The following is a 12,699-nucleotide window of genomic DNA, read 5'->3' on the forward strand; positions in this document are numbered from 1 at the left end:
AGGAAAGGACTGGAAACCAGGGGTCCTGGGTTCATGGGGGTCCTTTGTGTTCTGCATGGTCTTTGGACATTTGTGAGTTGGGCCTCTGAGTCCCTTCTTGGCACCCAGGGACAGGTCCAAGGTGGTGCAGGAAGCACGGGTGGGGGTGGGGGGGTGCCCCGGGGGGTGCCCGAAAGCCCCAGTGCATGTGGATGGGCACCAGACTCCCGACCCCATCATCACTCAGACCAGCAGGAGGGAGGAGCGCTGACCTGGAATCTGGGGGCCAGGGGCTGGTTCTGCCCTGGTATCTGAGGGGTAGGGCAGCTGTGCCTTCTCTGTCCCCTGGAGCCCCAGCCTCAGTCCCAGTCCCCAGGAGAACGGATTTCTGCATCAGGCAGGAGAGATGCAAGTGTGAGTCCCTACTTTAACGTGGACTGGCCTCTACCTGCTGCCGAGCAGAACCTGGAGGAGGTAGCAAGCCCCTTGCAACCTGCTGAGGACTGGGGGTACTTAATCTCAGCCTGGCCCCCAGGCAGCCTCTCGGATTGGGGGGGAAGGAGACCCTCGCCCAGCACACAGGCCACAGACCCCTCACCTCTAGGGGTTCTACATCTGTGCCTCTGGCACCTGGGGGCCACCGGTGAGTGCGACTCCTCCCCTTTGCGGTGGCTAGGCTCTCCAGCTCACTAAAAGAAGCTGGGGAAGGAGGGGAGAGGGGAGCAGAAGGGCAAGAGGAAGCACCAGCCAGACTGCCAGAGCGGAAGGTGGGCCAGGTGGTGGAAGAGCTGGAAAGTAAAAGAAAGAGGGTAACTAAATGGAGGGAGGGAAGAAAACCAAGAGAGCAAAGAATGAAGGACAAAGAAAACGAAAGGAAGGAGACCCGGCCACTTGGCCGATGGCGCCCGAGGGATTTGGCCGCTGCCCCAGGGCCTCTCCTTTTCTGCGCCTCCAAGACCTGGCACCTGCCAGGATGAAGCCGCAAGGGCCCTGGGGGCGGCCTGCACCGACACTCGCTCTCCCGGAAGGCAGAGCAGCCCCTGAGTCCCAGTGTGATCCCGGATGGGCGCAGGGCAGGAGTCAGACCCAGTCTCCAGGGCCTGGCGCCCGTTCCCGGGTACGCAGCGCCTAGAACACATGGCACATCTAGGAGGGGCACATCTAGGAGGCCGTGGGACTACCCACATCCTGCCCCAGTGCGGTCACCCAGCAGCTCCAGCACGCGCTGCGGGGCCCCACCAAACCCAGGCCTCAGTGGCCACCAGTTCTGGCCCTGGGTGTGGACTCAGACGCTGACCAGACTAGCGTGTGCCGCTTAGCTGGGATCTGAGGTCCCTGCGGGAGCCGCCTAAAAGGTGGGCATGAAGCTGAGGTGGCCGGGTCTGTGCTTGTCTAGCAGGGTCACTCTGGGTCTTCGATATGTCAGGCCAGTCATTACCTGCTTGTAGATTTCTTTTAAAATTCATCCTTTTTAAAGAAAACCATACGCTGAAGAAAAATAACCACACAACAAAAATAAAGTAATACATTCCAAAGAAGCAAGTTTGTAAAATGCCCAAAAAGGGATAATTTGAAGGGAAGACAGAGGGATGTGTCCTGAGGCACTGTCCCCAAACCCGATTTGAGCCCTGAGCTCACAGGGGTTTGAAATGACCCGAAACGAAAAGTCCACCCTCGACATCGAAATTTTGTTAAACGAAGGCGCCACAGAGACCGGCTTCTCCAACGAGAAAGTGACTCGGCGTCCCCGGACCATGTGACCTGCGAGCGTGAGGACACCGCGATTTCCCCCTCCGAAGGCAGCACAGCGGGCACCAGGCTCGAACCCACGCACCAGTAGCGCGAGCAGAGCCGGGCCGAAGCCGGACGGTGCGCTCCCGGTGCTGCCCACTGAGGCGGAGCGGGGCCGTCGGACGCGGGGCTTCCTGGAGCGCAGCGCGGAGCGGAGGGAGGACCGCGCGCTGGGGGGGGACCGCGCGCTGGGGGAGGACCTGCGCGGGCCGGGGCTGCAGGGGGCCCGGGTTCCCGATCCTATCCGCCGGGAGGAGGTGTGGGACTCCCCGCAGGCGGCTGCTGGGCGACTGCACTCGGAGGGGAGACCGCAGGCCCAGAAGCAGCCCGCCCTCCATGCCCGCCCTCCAAGCCCGCCCTCCATGCCCGCCCCGCTCCGTTTTGCCGCCTGAGATTCTAACCCGCAGCCGCAGGTGCGAGAGGAGACGCCGGGAAACGGGCCGGGCCGGGTGGGGCGGGGCGGGGGCCGGCGGGAGTCGGTGCCGGGACCTTCCACCCGCGCAGAGGCGGCGCGGGGCCGCCGACCTCACCCGGGCCTGCGCGCTCCCGGCTCAGCTTCCCGGCGGCGCGGGGCTCGGGACCCCTCCGGGCCAACGACTGTAGCGTCCCGCGGGGAGGCTCCCGGGAGGGGGAGGCTGGGCTGGCGGAGGGGGAGCGTCTGGAACCTGCGCACCCCGGCCGGGGGCTTGCTAGGGGAGGAGGTAGCCCCTGCCCCGCGCCTCCCCTCCGGCTGGGCCTTGGGGTCCGGAAGAGCAGAGCGCTGGGGGGAGGGCCCCAGCCGGCGTCGGGGCGGCGCCGGGACCCCCCTGCCGCCCGAAGCCCCTCGCGCCCGCCGCCGGAGTGGGTGGCTGGCCTGGGCGCTGAGGTCACCTTTTCCACTGCGCCCGCCGCGAGCGGACGGTTTCCGGGATTTTCGCGGCGGCGGCGGCGAGAGGCCCCGGCAGGGTCCCAGGCGTTGGCCGGGCTGCTGCGCCCCTGGGGTGGGGGCTGCGGGGCTCGAACGGGCAGGAGGGACCCGCTGCGAACCCTCTGTCGGCCGACGCCGCCGCAGTTCCCCAGCAGAGGAGGCCCTGCCGCTGTGGGCGCGCAGTTTTTCGCCTAAAAGGGGTTTATCTTTGGGTCTGCTTTGGGATCGCCAGACGCGGGGAGACCTTGTCGGGCTGGGGGAGGTCAGAGGCCTTCCCGCCTCTGGGATGCAGGGGGATGGTGATGGGCCTGCCAGGCAGAACTTTACTTCGACAAGGCCTCCCACTCTTCCCGAAGGGCATTCCCCAAAGAGCCACGGGCCTGGTTCCCTGTGCAGCAGCCCCCGCTGGGCCACAGGGAAGAAGCCCTGGCGGATGTCCAAAGGGCTGGGGGAGGCACCTGTGGAATGAGGTACAGTCTGGGCTGCGCTGGTTTTCTGACTCCCCAAAATCTAGACAGGAGGTCTCACCCTGAAAATGACCTTCCCCCAAACCTGACCCAGGAGACCGACTGCCGGCCAAATAGCTTTGGTGAGGGCTGCTCAATACCCAATGGGACTCCCACCAGGTCTTCATCTAAGCGACATGAGCCCCCCCCCCCCCAAGAATAGCAGCTGCCCAGAAAAGAGGTGGTTCAAAGCTGGGCAGCTTCCATCAGGGGTCCAAATGGGAGTGAAGGGATAGAATGGGGGTGGCTGGGCCTAACCCTCCAATGAAAACACCCCCAGGCTATGCCCTTGGAAAGACCCTGAAGTGGAAAGGAGGAGGAGGTCGGGGAGGAGATGGAGGCAGCAGTGGCCTGTGGGTCCTACTGGGGTGGGGGGAGCTGAGGGGAACAGGCTGTGGTGCTGATGCATGCAGGGAGTAACAGCAAAGCAGCCCACTCCTGTGGCCCCCTGGGCAGTGCGTCCAGGCTAGGCTGCCCAGCGTGGCAGGAGACACTGGCTTTTCTCTTTTGGACTGGTGGCAGCATGGCCCCACCCACCATCCTGCCACTTCTCACTGCGGGGAGGCCTGCTGGGTGTGAGATACTAACCCTGTCCCTTTCCAAACAATCACCATGTGATTCAGAGGACCACCCACAGGTAGAACACTTGGAGACCACCTTTCAGACCTGATGATGGCTGTTATGTTCAGGAAGGGGCAGCCCCAGCAAGTCACCCAACCACTGTGGAGAGAGGCAGCTGGGATCTTAGAGCCTCTGCTAAGACATTCTCTTTGTCCATAGGGACATCCAGAGGGATGTCTTGGCCATCTCCTAGTTCTTGAAGGGTCTAGGGCAGGTGCCAGTGCTTGGAACTGGCCACAAGATCTCATTGTCAGCAGCTGGAACTAGAGAAATTGCATCAACTTGCAGAGTGTAGGGCCATAGGTATGGCAGGCCCTATTTCCCAGAAGCAAACACTGAGGCCGGGAGCAGAGCTCACATCATGGGAGAAATGGTCCAGGACCCAGGCAGATGGACTCCAGAGGGATAAGAGGAGAAGGCTGGCACTGTCCCCAGCCTCCCAGAGACACCCATCGACACCCATGGACACCCCACCCTCCTTGCCCAGACAAATGGTGCATCCTCCCCAACAGACCTTAAGGCACATCCTGTTCAGTCATCACAGCCTCCCTGGAGCCCCGAGGCAGCAGCTCCTCAGGAAGGGTCAGGAGGCTGAGGCCCTGATTGGGCAGTGGCTTGCTGGGAGTGGCAGAGCCAGGAAGAGAGACTCAGCAGAGAGCTGGGGGGATCCTTCACCCCACAGCTTGGATTTATATTCCTGCAGTGACGGCAGGGGACCAGGGAAAGTTGGTCAGGCATATGGCGGGGGGGACTCCCAGTGCACCCAGTGCCCCCTCACCCAGCTCCGCCTTGTGCCAGTTTTCCCTCTCTAAAGCTGGGAGGAGGTGAGGCGGCGGCATGGCATCCATCTCTCCCTCTAAGCTGGGGGACAGAACCCGCCCCTCAGGAGGGGGATCGCCAGGGAGGATGTGTCCCTACATCACTTGGCAATATAATAAGCGCATCCGGGCAGGAGAACCCGTCAGGGCAGCTCGGGACAGGTGAGGCCGTGTCTGGTAAACTGAGGCGGGAGTGCACAGGTGCAGCCCCTGTCGGAGACCTGCACCCCTGCCTGCCGCTGCATCCTACGCTGGCGCTGGCGGGTGGTTGTGAGCGCCCGCGGGGAGGCTGCGCAGGCTACTTCTTTCCCAGCCACGCTGCGCGGCCTTCGCCTCTCCTCCCCCGACCCTGCAGGCCTCCCTAACCCCGGCGGGGCCGGGCCGCTGCCTTCCTCGCCGTCCCGCTCTTTCTCCCTGCCCCTCGCCCGGCCCCTGCCTGCCTCTGTGCCCTGCGGCACGTCGCGGCCCGTGGCTCCCGCGCTTCCGCCGGCCTCTCCGTGCGCACGCCGCGGCGTCCGTGGCACCCTCTCATCACTGCCTCGCGTCTTGTGTGGCCTCGCCGCTTCGCGCTGGCCCCTCTCTCACCTCTGTCTCGAACCCTGCGCTCCATCTCTGGGGGTCTGGTCTCCGAGCGCTCTCCCGCTCTCGCCCTCCTGGGCGTGCGCTCCGCCGGGTCCCCTCTGGCCCGCCGGCCCGCCCCTCTCGCGGCCCCCTCCCTCCCGCCGCCTTCCCCGCTCCGGCCTCCCTCGGGCTCGGCCCGGGGGGTGGGGGCGGTGGCGAGGGCGGGGCGGGGCGGGGCGGTGACGCGGGGCCAGCCGGGCTAGAGGCGCGGCGGCGCGGGGCGGGGGCGCAGTCCCGGGTCCGGCCGGCCGGCGGGGGAGGGGGCATGAGCCGGCGCCCGCGCACCGCCGCGAGCTGCGGGCCGGCCTAGAGCCCCGCGCGGGCCCCCGCGCCCGAGCCGCCGCCGCCGCCGAGCAGCGGGCGCCGCGATGCAGCGGCCTGGGGAGCCGGGCGCCGCGCGCTTCGGGCCGCCCGAGGGCTGCGCCGAGCCCCCGCCGCACCGCTACCGCAGCTTCATGATCGAGGAGATCCTCACCGAGCCGCCGGGGCCCAAGGGCGCCGCGCCAGCCGCCGCCGCCGCCGCCGCCGCGGGCGAGCTGCTCAAGTTCGGTGTGCAGGCGCTGCTGGCGGCGCGGCCCTTCCACAGCCACCTGGGTACGTGCGGGGCCGAGGGGCGGGGAGGGGCGGGAGCGGGCCGCAGCCGCGAGGACGCAGCTCGGGGGCTCCGGGCGCGCGGGCCGGGCCGGGGGCGGCGGGCGCTGGGCCGCGCAGAAGCAGGCCTGGTGTCGGCGGGCCGGGCGGGCCGGGCGGGCCGGGCGGGCGGCGGCTCCTTCGGCGCGGACCTGCGGCCTCCCACGAGCCCACGAGCCCACGAGCCCACGAGCCCCGAGCCCGCATCCCCAGCGCGGGCGCCCGACCACACTGCGGATGTCAGACTGCGGGTCGGAGTGACCTCGGGCCTCGGGCTGCCGGGCCTACGCCGAGGACAGTGCTCTGGAGTGGCCGCGGCTACCACGGCGGCTACCCACGGCGGCCAAGCCCGACCGTGGGGGAAAGAAGCCCGCGTCTCCGAGAGAGCCGTGCTGGGGGCAGACGCTGGCTTTGGGGTCTCGGGTGGGGCACCCGCGGCCTGTGCTGCTGCTGCTCCGCTGCCTGCGGGCCTTGCCGGGAGACCAGAGGCCTGGCGGTGAGCCGCTGTCCTCCCAGCCCTAACTCCAGGTCGGCTGGGCCTCCTTGGAGCTTGAGCTGCCGCCACTGGTTCTCTTCGTTGGCTGATGCCACCTTTCCTTGCCGGTGCTCTCTCCACTGCACCCCTTCTTCTTCCAGCCTTCGCCAGGCCCTCTCCACTCATAGGTGGCCTTCTTTCCATGGGGTCTGTGTGCCCTGGCTCTCCCACCTTCCACCCCAGGATGGCCTCTCCCCCTCTGCGCATTTGCCGGCACCTTGCCCGGCCCCTTGCCGATTCCAGCAGGGCGAGCATCCGAGAAGGAAGGCTGCCTACATTCCAGCCGGAGCCGCCCCTGGCCTTGCTCTGCACCCATGAGCCCCTAGGCACTGCCCCACCAGCACGAAGGGCAGCAGGGCCAGCTTGTTCGTTTGAAGTGCAGCTCAGATGCAGCCTCTCCGCTGCTCTTTGCACTGTGCCTAACAATTCGTTTGAAGCGGGGAAAAAAAATCATCATAGGACTAATGAAAACATGGAAACATCTTGCAGGAACAGTCCAAACAGAGACAACAGGAAGGACAATTTCCTGGTACAGGGGGTGCTTGGAGTTTCCAGGAAGCGCCCAAGCCCTCTGGGGCTGAAGACCCCCGCTTGCACGCCGCGTGGCTGTGCTCCCGCTCCACAGAGCAGATGTGCTCAGGCAGTTACCATTCCTGCTTTGGGACGTGGCAATGCCGACTTGGTGGGGGCAAACGCTCACCTTCCTGACTCGCTGCCGCCGTTTCCTCCTGCTTTCCCTTTTCTGTGAAAGACACACTGTGCTTCTCAGAGAATCCCAGAGGCCACTGGGGCCTGGGGAACACCAGGCGGAGGCCTGGGGGGTGGGGAGGGTACCCCCTCCCAGACTCCAGTGACACTGGCTTTGAAGAGGGTCACTGGAGGCGTGCAGCACAAATCTTGCACTTAGTGGCCAGGCAGGAAGGAAGGTTTCAAGCTGGGTGGCACTGGCCTAGCGTGAGCTCTCCCACAATGCACAGTGCGGGGATCTCCAGAAGGAGAGCGTGGCCCCAGCTCACCGGCTCTCCACTCTCTTCTCCCTGCAGCCGTGTTGAAGGCCGAGCAGGCAGCGGTGTTTAAGTTCCCGCTGGCACCGCTCGGCTGCTCCGGGCTGGGCTCTGCGTTGCTGGCAGCGGGGCCTGGACTGCCCGGTGCCCCCAGCGCGCCGCACCTGCCGCTTGAGCTGCAGCTCCGGGGGAAGTTGGAGACACCGGGCCCTGGAGAGCCGGGTGCCAAAGCCAAGAAGGGGCGTCGGAGCCGCACTGTGTTCACTGAGCTCCAGCTGATGGGCCTAGAGAAACGCTTTGAGAAGCAGAAATACCTCTCCACGCCGGACAGGTAGCCGTGGGGGCCAGGCTGAGCCCAACGTGGGTGGAAGGGTGGGTGGGAGGGGTTTCCTTGCTCCGCTGAAGGTGCATCCTGCTCTTTCCAGAATAGATCTCGCGGAATCCCTGGGTCTGAGCCAGTTGCAGGTGAAGACGTGGTACCAGAATCGCAGGATGAAGTGGAAGAAAATAGTGAGTGTGCTTGTGACTTTTCGTACCCTGGTCACCCTCTGTGCCCTCCAGGAGCTCCCACCCACCCACCAGGACCCCCTGCCCTCCAGGAGCTCCCGCCCAGGCCCCCTTGCCTTCTAGGAGCTCCCCCTACCCTCACCCCCACCGCGGAGACCTCTACCCATCCCTTCTGTTGTTCCCTTGGTGCCTGGTACCCGCAGGGACCCTCTCTGCTCTGTCCCTGCCCCTGGGTGCCCCAGCACAGCCCACATTCCTTTCTGCTCTGCTGCGCCCTCAGGCCTTCCGGCAGCCTTGAACCCCTAGGCCCAACCCTTCAGTTGCTTTTCCCCAGCAGCGCTCAGATGGCGGCTGCCCTGTCCCCGGGCTAGGCGCGGCCTCAGAGAGCCTGGCTGTGCCGGGGAGGCCGTGCCTGCGCACAGAGCGCGGGTTCCGCTGCGCGGCCCCGCTCACCGCCCGGCCGGCCGTCCTCCGCGCAGGTGCTGCAGGGCGGCGGCCTGGAGTCTCCCACCAAGCCCAAGGGGCGGCCCAAGAAGAATTCCATTCCCACGAGCGAGCAGCTCACGGAGCAGGAGCGCGCCAAGGAGGCGGAGAAGCCGGCGGAGGCGCCCGGCGACACCATCGACAGGAGCCGAGAGGACTGAGCGCGCCCCGCGCCGCCGCGGCCCCTCCGCCCGCTGGAAGCCGAGAGCGGCCCTTCCGCGGCCACGCCGTTTGCTTTCTAAACGTTTTATTATTACCTTGAATGCGGACAGTTGGGGCCAAGCAAGAAAGGACACAGAGCCTGCAGCCAAGCCCGGCCCCGTGCGCTCCCAGCCCCGGCCTGGAGACTGGCGTCCGGCACCCGGGCCTGGAGCTCCGCGCACTCACGCCCGCACCTCTCCCGCACCCCCACCCGCCTCAGCCGGCCCTCCGCGTCCCGACGTCGCCGGCGCGCACCTGCTCCCGCCTGTCGGGGCCCCGAGGCTGGCGCGGACCGGCCCGCCGGGACAGACCCCACCCCGAGGCCGGGTCCCCGACGTCCGTCGCTGGGGCTTCTACCCCTCTCTTGCGAAGACAGTGATTTTTTTTCCAATAAAATATTTTATGACACAGCGGGCCTTGATGAAGGGGTTTCTGAGTCTGCGGGGCTGGAGAGGGGGTTGCGGCGAGGTGAGAGGGACCCCCACCCCCACCCCGGGCTGTGGAAGCAAAAGGTGACCTGCCCCTGGGCTCCGAATGCTCGGCAGGCGGCCCGGTCGCTGCAGGATCCCCGGCGCCGCTTCCTCTCGGTGAGGGGCCAGGGTGAGCCTCCTGCACTTTCTTCCCAGGCCAGGGCACGGGCACGGGCGGGGGCAGCTTGGCCGGACAGGGGTCGAAAGGACCAGGAGCCCCGGAGCCCCGGAGCCCCGGAGCCGCGAAGCTGGCTCCGGACGTGTCCCGGGGCTTGGAGCCCCTTGGGTTGCTGGTTCGGTCTCCAGGGACTCGGAGAACCGCCTGAGAGGTCCTGGAGATGGTCCCGGCCCGCTCTTCAACAGGCAGAGGGGACGCCTGGGATTCGAGGCCCGCACCGCGGTGCGCCACCCGCCGCAGCCCCACCCGCAGCGCGCCTGCGGCCGGGTCTTCACGTTCTGCGATGTACGCGGTACACGCCAAGTGCCGGCACCTCGCCCCAGCTCCTGGCAGCGAGGGCATCTGACCAGGCGGAGGACATCAGGCCAACCCAGCTGGTGCAAGACGCCCTTTCCAGAGGTGCAGCTCCGCAGCGTGGGCCCCCAGTCGCCCTCTCCTTGCCGGAGGGTTTCGGTTGACTTCGGTCCCTCTAGGCTGGATTGGGCAGGCCTGTGGCTTCCAGTCCTTGTACTTGTACGAGGACCACCACCAGAGTATGGGGATGGAGAGATGGCCACTTTGCTGGCTAAAGTCCAGGGAGAGACCCCATCTTGGCCCTGCAGAATTCCAGGTGGGTCCTCCAGCCGCAAATACGGGGGACAGAGGAACAGCATACCCAGATTTGGGTTTCGCATGTTGGAATGTGAAAATGACAGTGATGGCCTCCATCTGGGGTGGCCACGGCTGTCCTTCACATGGAAGCCTGACCTTCCTGGGTGAAATCAGCCCTGGGATTTCCAGTCCCCGAGCACCCCGGGGCCTTGGTTAGGGCAGGAGGAGGGGAGAGTGGGTTTTCCCAGGGCTGCAGACAATCTCAGAGGCCCCGGCCCTGCCAGGTCTCAGGGAAACTAACTCCTGCTCAAAGGCCATTACCCCGACGTTGCAAACAGCTTCCAGTCTACTAGGTGGCACGTCCCCTGGGGGCCCAGGCCGCTGGAGCCAATGGAGGGGGTGTCGGGCTGACAGCACCCCATCCTTCCCGGCCCTGGGCCCTGGGGGATTACCTCCTGGCTACCCAGCCACTGCCTATGGCGTGGGCGGTATCCTTCCCACCCCCGGGGGCCAGCCCAACTCCGAGGCCTGCTGTGTTTCCTTACATGCACTTCAAAGGGCAGGGAAAGTTCTGTCCCACAGTTCGGCCGGTGGGCCCTGGGCATGGACTCCAGCTTCAGCCTCTGGCAGCCGGGGCAGCTGTAGAAGCAAGGAGGGTTCCAGAGGAGAGCAGGAGGGGTTCTGACCCACCCCTCCCACTCGGTTCTGGGTTCTGGGTTGGACTGACTGCGAGGAATGCGATTTTAAGCACCTGGCCTGCGGTCCTGCGGGGATTCCCCAAGGCAGCCCCTCACTGGAGGACACGGAAGGGCCTCGAGGGACCAGAGCCGAGTGTGGGGGGTGGGAGGGGGGGGGAGAATCGGGCGCCTGAGCATAGGGGCCCCAACAGTCTAAGGACCACAGGCCCACCAGACGCAGATGGGGAGCCGAGCAGGCCCTGCTGTCGAGGTCGCCAGCCCGTCAGAGGCGGAGCGGCCTCGTGCGCGAGCGGGTGGGAGGGGTTCCTGGCGCTGCCCGCCGCCGCGGCCCTCGCTGGGCCCGGAAGGGGCGGCCGGCTGGGCAGCTCGGGACAGCCCGGGAGGGAGGGAGCTCAGCCCTTCCCGGAGAAGCCACGGCGTGCCCACGGCGCCCCAGCGGTGGCGCGCAGAGCCGGGACTGCAGGAAGGGCCGCATCCTCCCCTTCGGAGGTGACGCGCTGAGTCCGCGGGGAGCCACCCGGCGCAGAGGACCCTCACCGCGGCCGGCGGGCAGGGAGGGATGGTCCGCTCCCCCCCCCTGTCCGCTCCCCTGTCCGCTCCCCTCCCCGCTCCCCTCCCCGCTCTCCTCCGCGCTCTCCTCCCCGCTCCCTGCCGCGGGAACGTCTCCGCTCCCAGGTCCTGGGAAACACTAGCCGGGGGCTGAGCGAGGTCGCGACGGCGCCTCCGGAGCGCAGGGCCGGCGGCCGGGGAAGGGAGCGGGCTCAGGCGTCTCGAAAGAACCGAGGTGCTGGGTGGGGGAAGCGTCCTGGGCACCTGGGACCCCTGCCTCCGCTGGAAGGTCCAGGTCCCCCGGAGGGCTGCTCAGCGCTGGGTGAGCGGGGCTGCCGCGGTAGGCGACAGCCGCCAGATCTGCGCTCTCCGTGCTTCAGGGACGGAGGCCCCGCAGCCGGCGGAGACCTTGGAGGACCGCTGGCTGCCGGTCCGAGGCAGGGAGGGGGCACTGTGACCCCGGCCCCGAGAAAGCAGCACTCGTCGGTGGAAGCGGGAGCCTAGCTGGGCTGTGGCACCTTGGAGCGTCTGGGGACAGGGTGGTCCGATCCAGGCGGGCCTGGGGTGCGCAGGGTGGGTGCAGAGCCCGCACCGCCAGACGTGACAGGTGCAGTCGGGAGCGGGGGTTCCGCATGCCACTCCACCGCATAAAACAGAGAGTTTACTCTGGCTTCACCCTCTCCCTGTCTGGAGTCCTGGACGCCACTGGTGGGACCCGTAAGTTGGATGAGCAGGAACCCCGGGCCCAGCCACACCAGTCAGGCCGGTGGGAAGTTTGCGCCTCCTGGAGGGAGGGGGCTCCATTACGCAGAGGAGGGAGCAGCCTTAGCTGCTCAGCCTGGACTTGGCACAACTGCCCACCCTCACAGGCCTCCAGGGTGGGAGGACAAACTGGGCATCTCCTTCATTGTAGGTCACCCACGGCCTGATTTTTTTATACAGTCTAGAGGAGCTCCTGCCTCCGAAGTGACAGCTCTGATCCCACCTAGAGATCCCGCTTCCAGAGAGAGTCCCAGCTCATCCAGGAAGCCTCTGCTCTCTAGGCCTCTCCAGGAGCCATAGTAAGGCTGAGGAGGACCACAAGTGCCCCACCAGCCTCTCCAGCTCAGCCAGGCCTGCACTCTTGGAGCTGAAGGGAATGTCACCACCTCTCCGGGAGCAGGCCTGCACTCTTGGAGCTGAAGGGAATGTCACCACCTCTCCGGGAGCAGGGGAGTCTTACTCAGTGACTAGGGCAGATGGGTGGCCACAGAGACAGGGCCAGGCACACAGAGCCAGCCTGGCCCTGGCCCCGACCCCAGACGCACAGGATTCGGTGAAAGGCAGGTGCTTTGATTAATTTTTATATCCCCCAAATGAATGAGACCATATAATATTTGTCTTTCTCCGACTGAATTAATGAAAGGGAATAAAGGGAAAGGAGAGAAAATGAGTGAAAATATCAGTGAGGGTGACAAAACATGAGAGAAACCTAACTCTGGGAAACGAACAAGGGGTAGTAGAAAGGGAGGTGGGTGGGGGGTTGGGGGTGACTGGGTGTTGGGCGCTGAGGGGAGTACTTGGCGGGATGAGCACTGGGTCTTATGCTATATGTTGGCAAATTGAACTCC

General features: G+C 66.1%; 1 protein-coding gene across 1 annotated transcript; it reads left to right on the forward strand.

The window, feature by feature from the left end:
- The first annotated feature begins 5,517 nt into the window (after positions 1-5,517).
- BARX1 (BARX homeobox 1) lies at positions 5,518-8,994 on the forward strand. Its single transcript, XM_041745324.1, has 4 exons — positions 5,518-5,837; positions 7,452-7,743; positions 7,838-7,922; positions 8,399-8,994. The coding sequence occupies exons 1-4, from the start codon at positions 5,612-5,614 to the stop codon at positions 8,561-8,563; spliced, it is 768 nt and encodes a 255-aa protein (XP_041601258.1). The 5' UTR covers positions 5,518-5,611; the 3' UTR covers positions 8,564-8,994.
- The last annotated feature ends 3,705 nt before the right edge of the window (positions 8,995-12,699 follow it).

Source organism: Vulpes lagopus, chromosome 2, assembly GCF_018345385.1.
Source record: "Vulpes lagopus strain Blue_001 chromosome 2, ASM1834538v1, whole genome shotgun sequence".
Taxonomy (NCBI): Eukaryota; Metazoa; Chordata; class Mammalia; order Carnivora; family Canidae; genus Vulpes; species Vulpes lagopus.

Bases quoted from the DNA above. Each gene is read 5' to 3' on its own strand.
- BARX1 (XM_041745324.1), top strand. From the start codon at position 5,612: ATGCAGCGGCCTGGGGAGCCGGGCGCCGCGCGCTTCGGGCCGCCCGAG. The intron at 7,744-7,837 runs GTAGCCGTGGGG...TGCTCTTTCCAG, and splicing joins TACCTCTCCACGCCGGACAG to AATAGATCTCGCGGAATCCC. The intron at 7,923-8,398 runs GTGAGTGTGCTT...TCCTCCGCGCAG, and splicing joins GGATGAAGTGGAAGAAAATA to GTGCTGCAGGGCGGCGGCCT.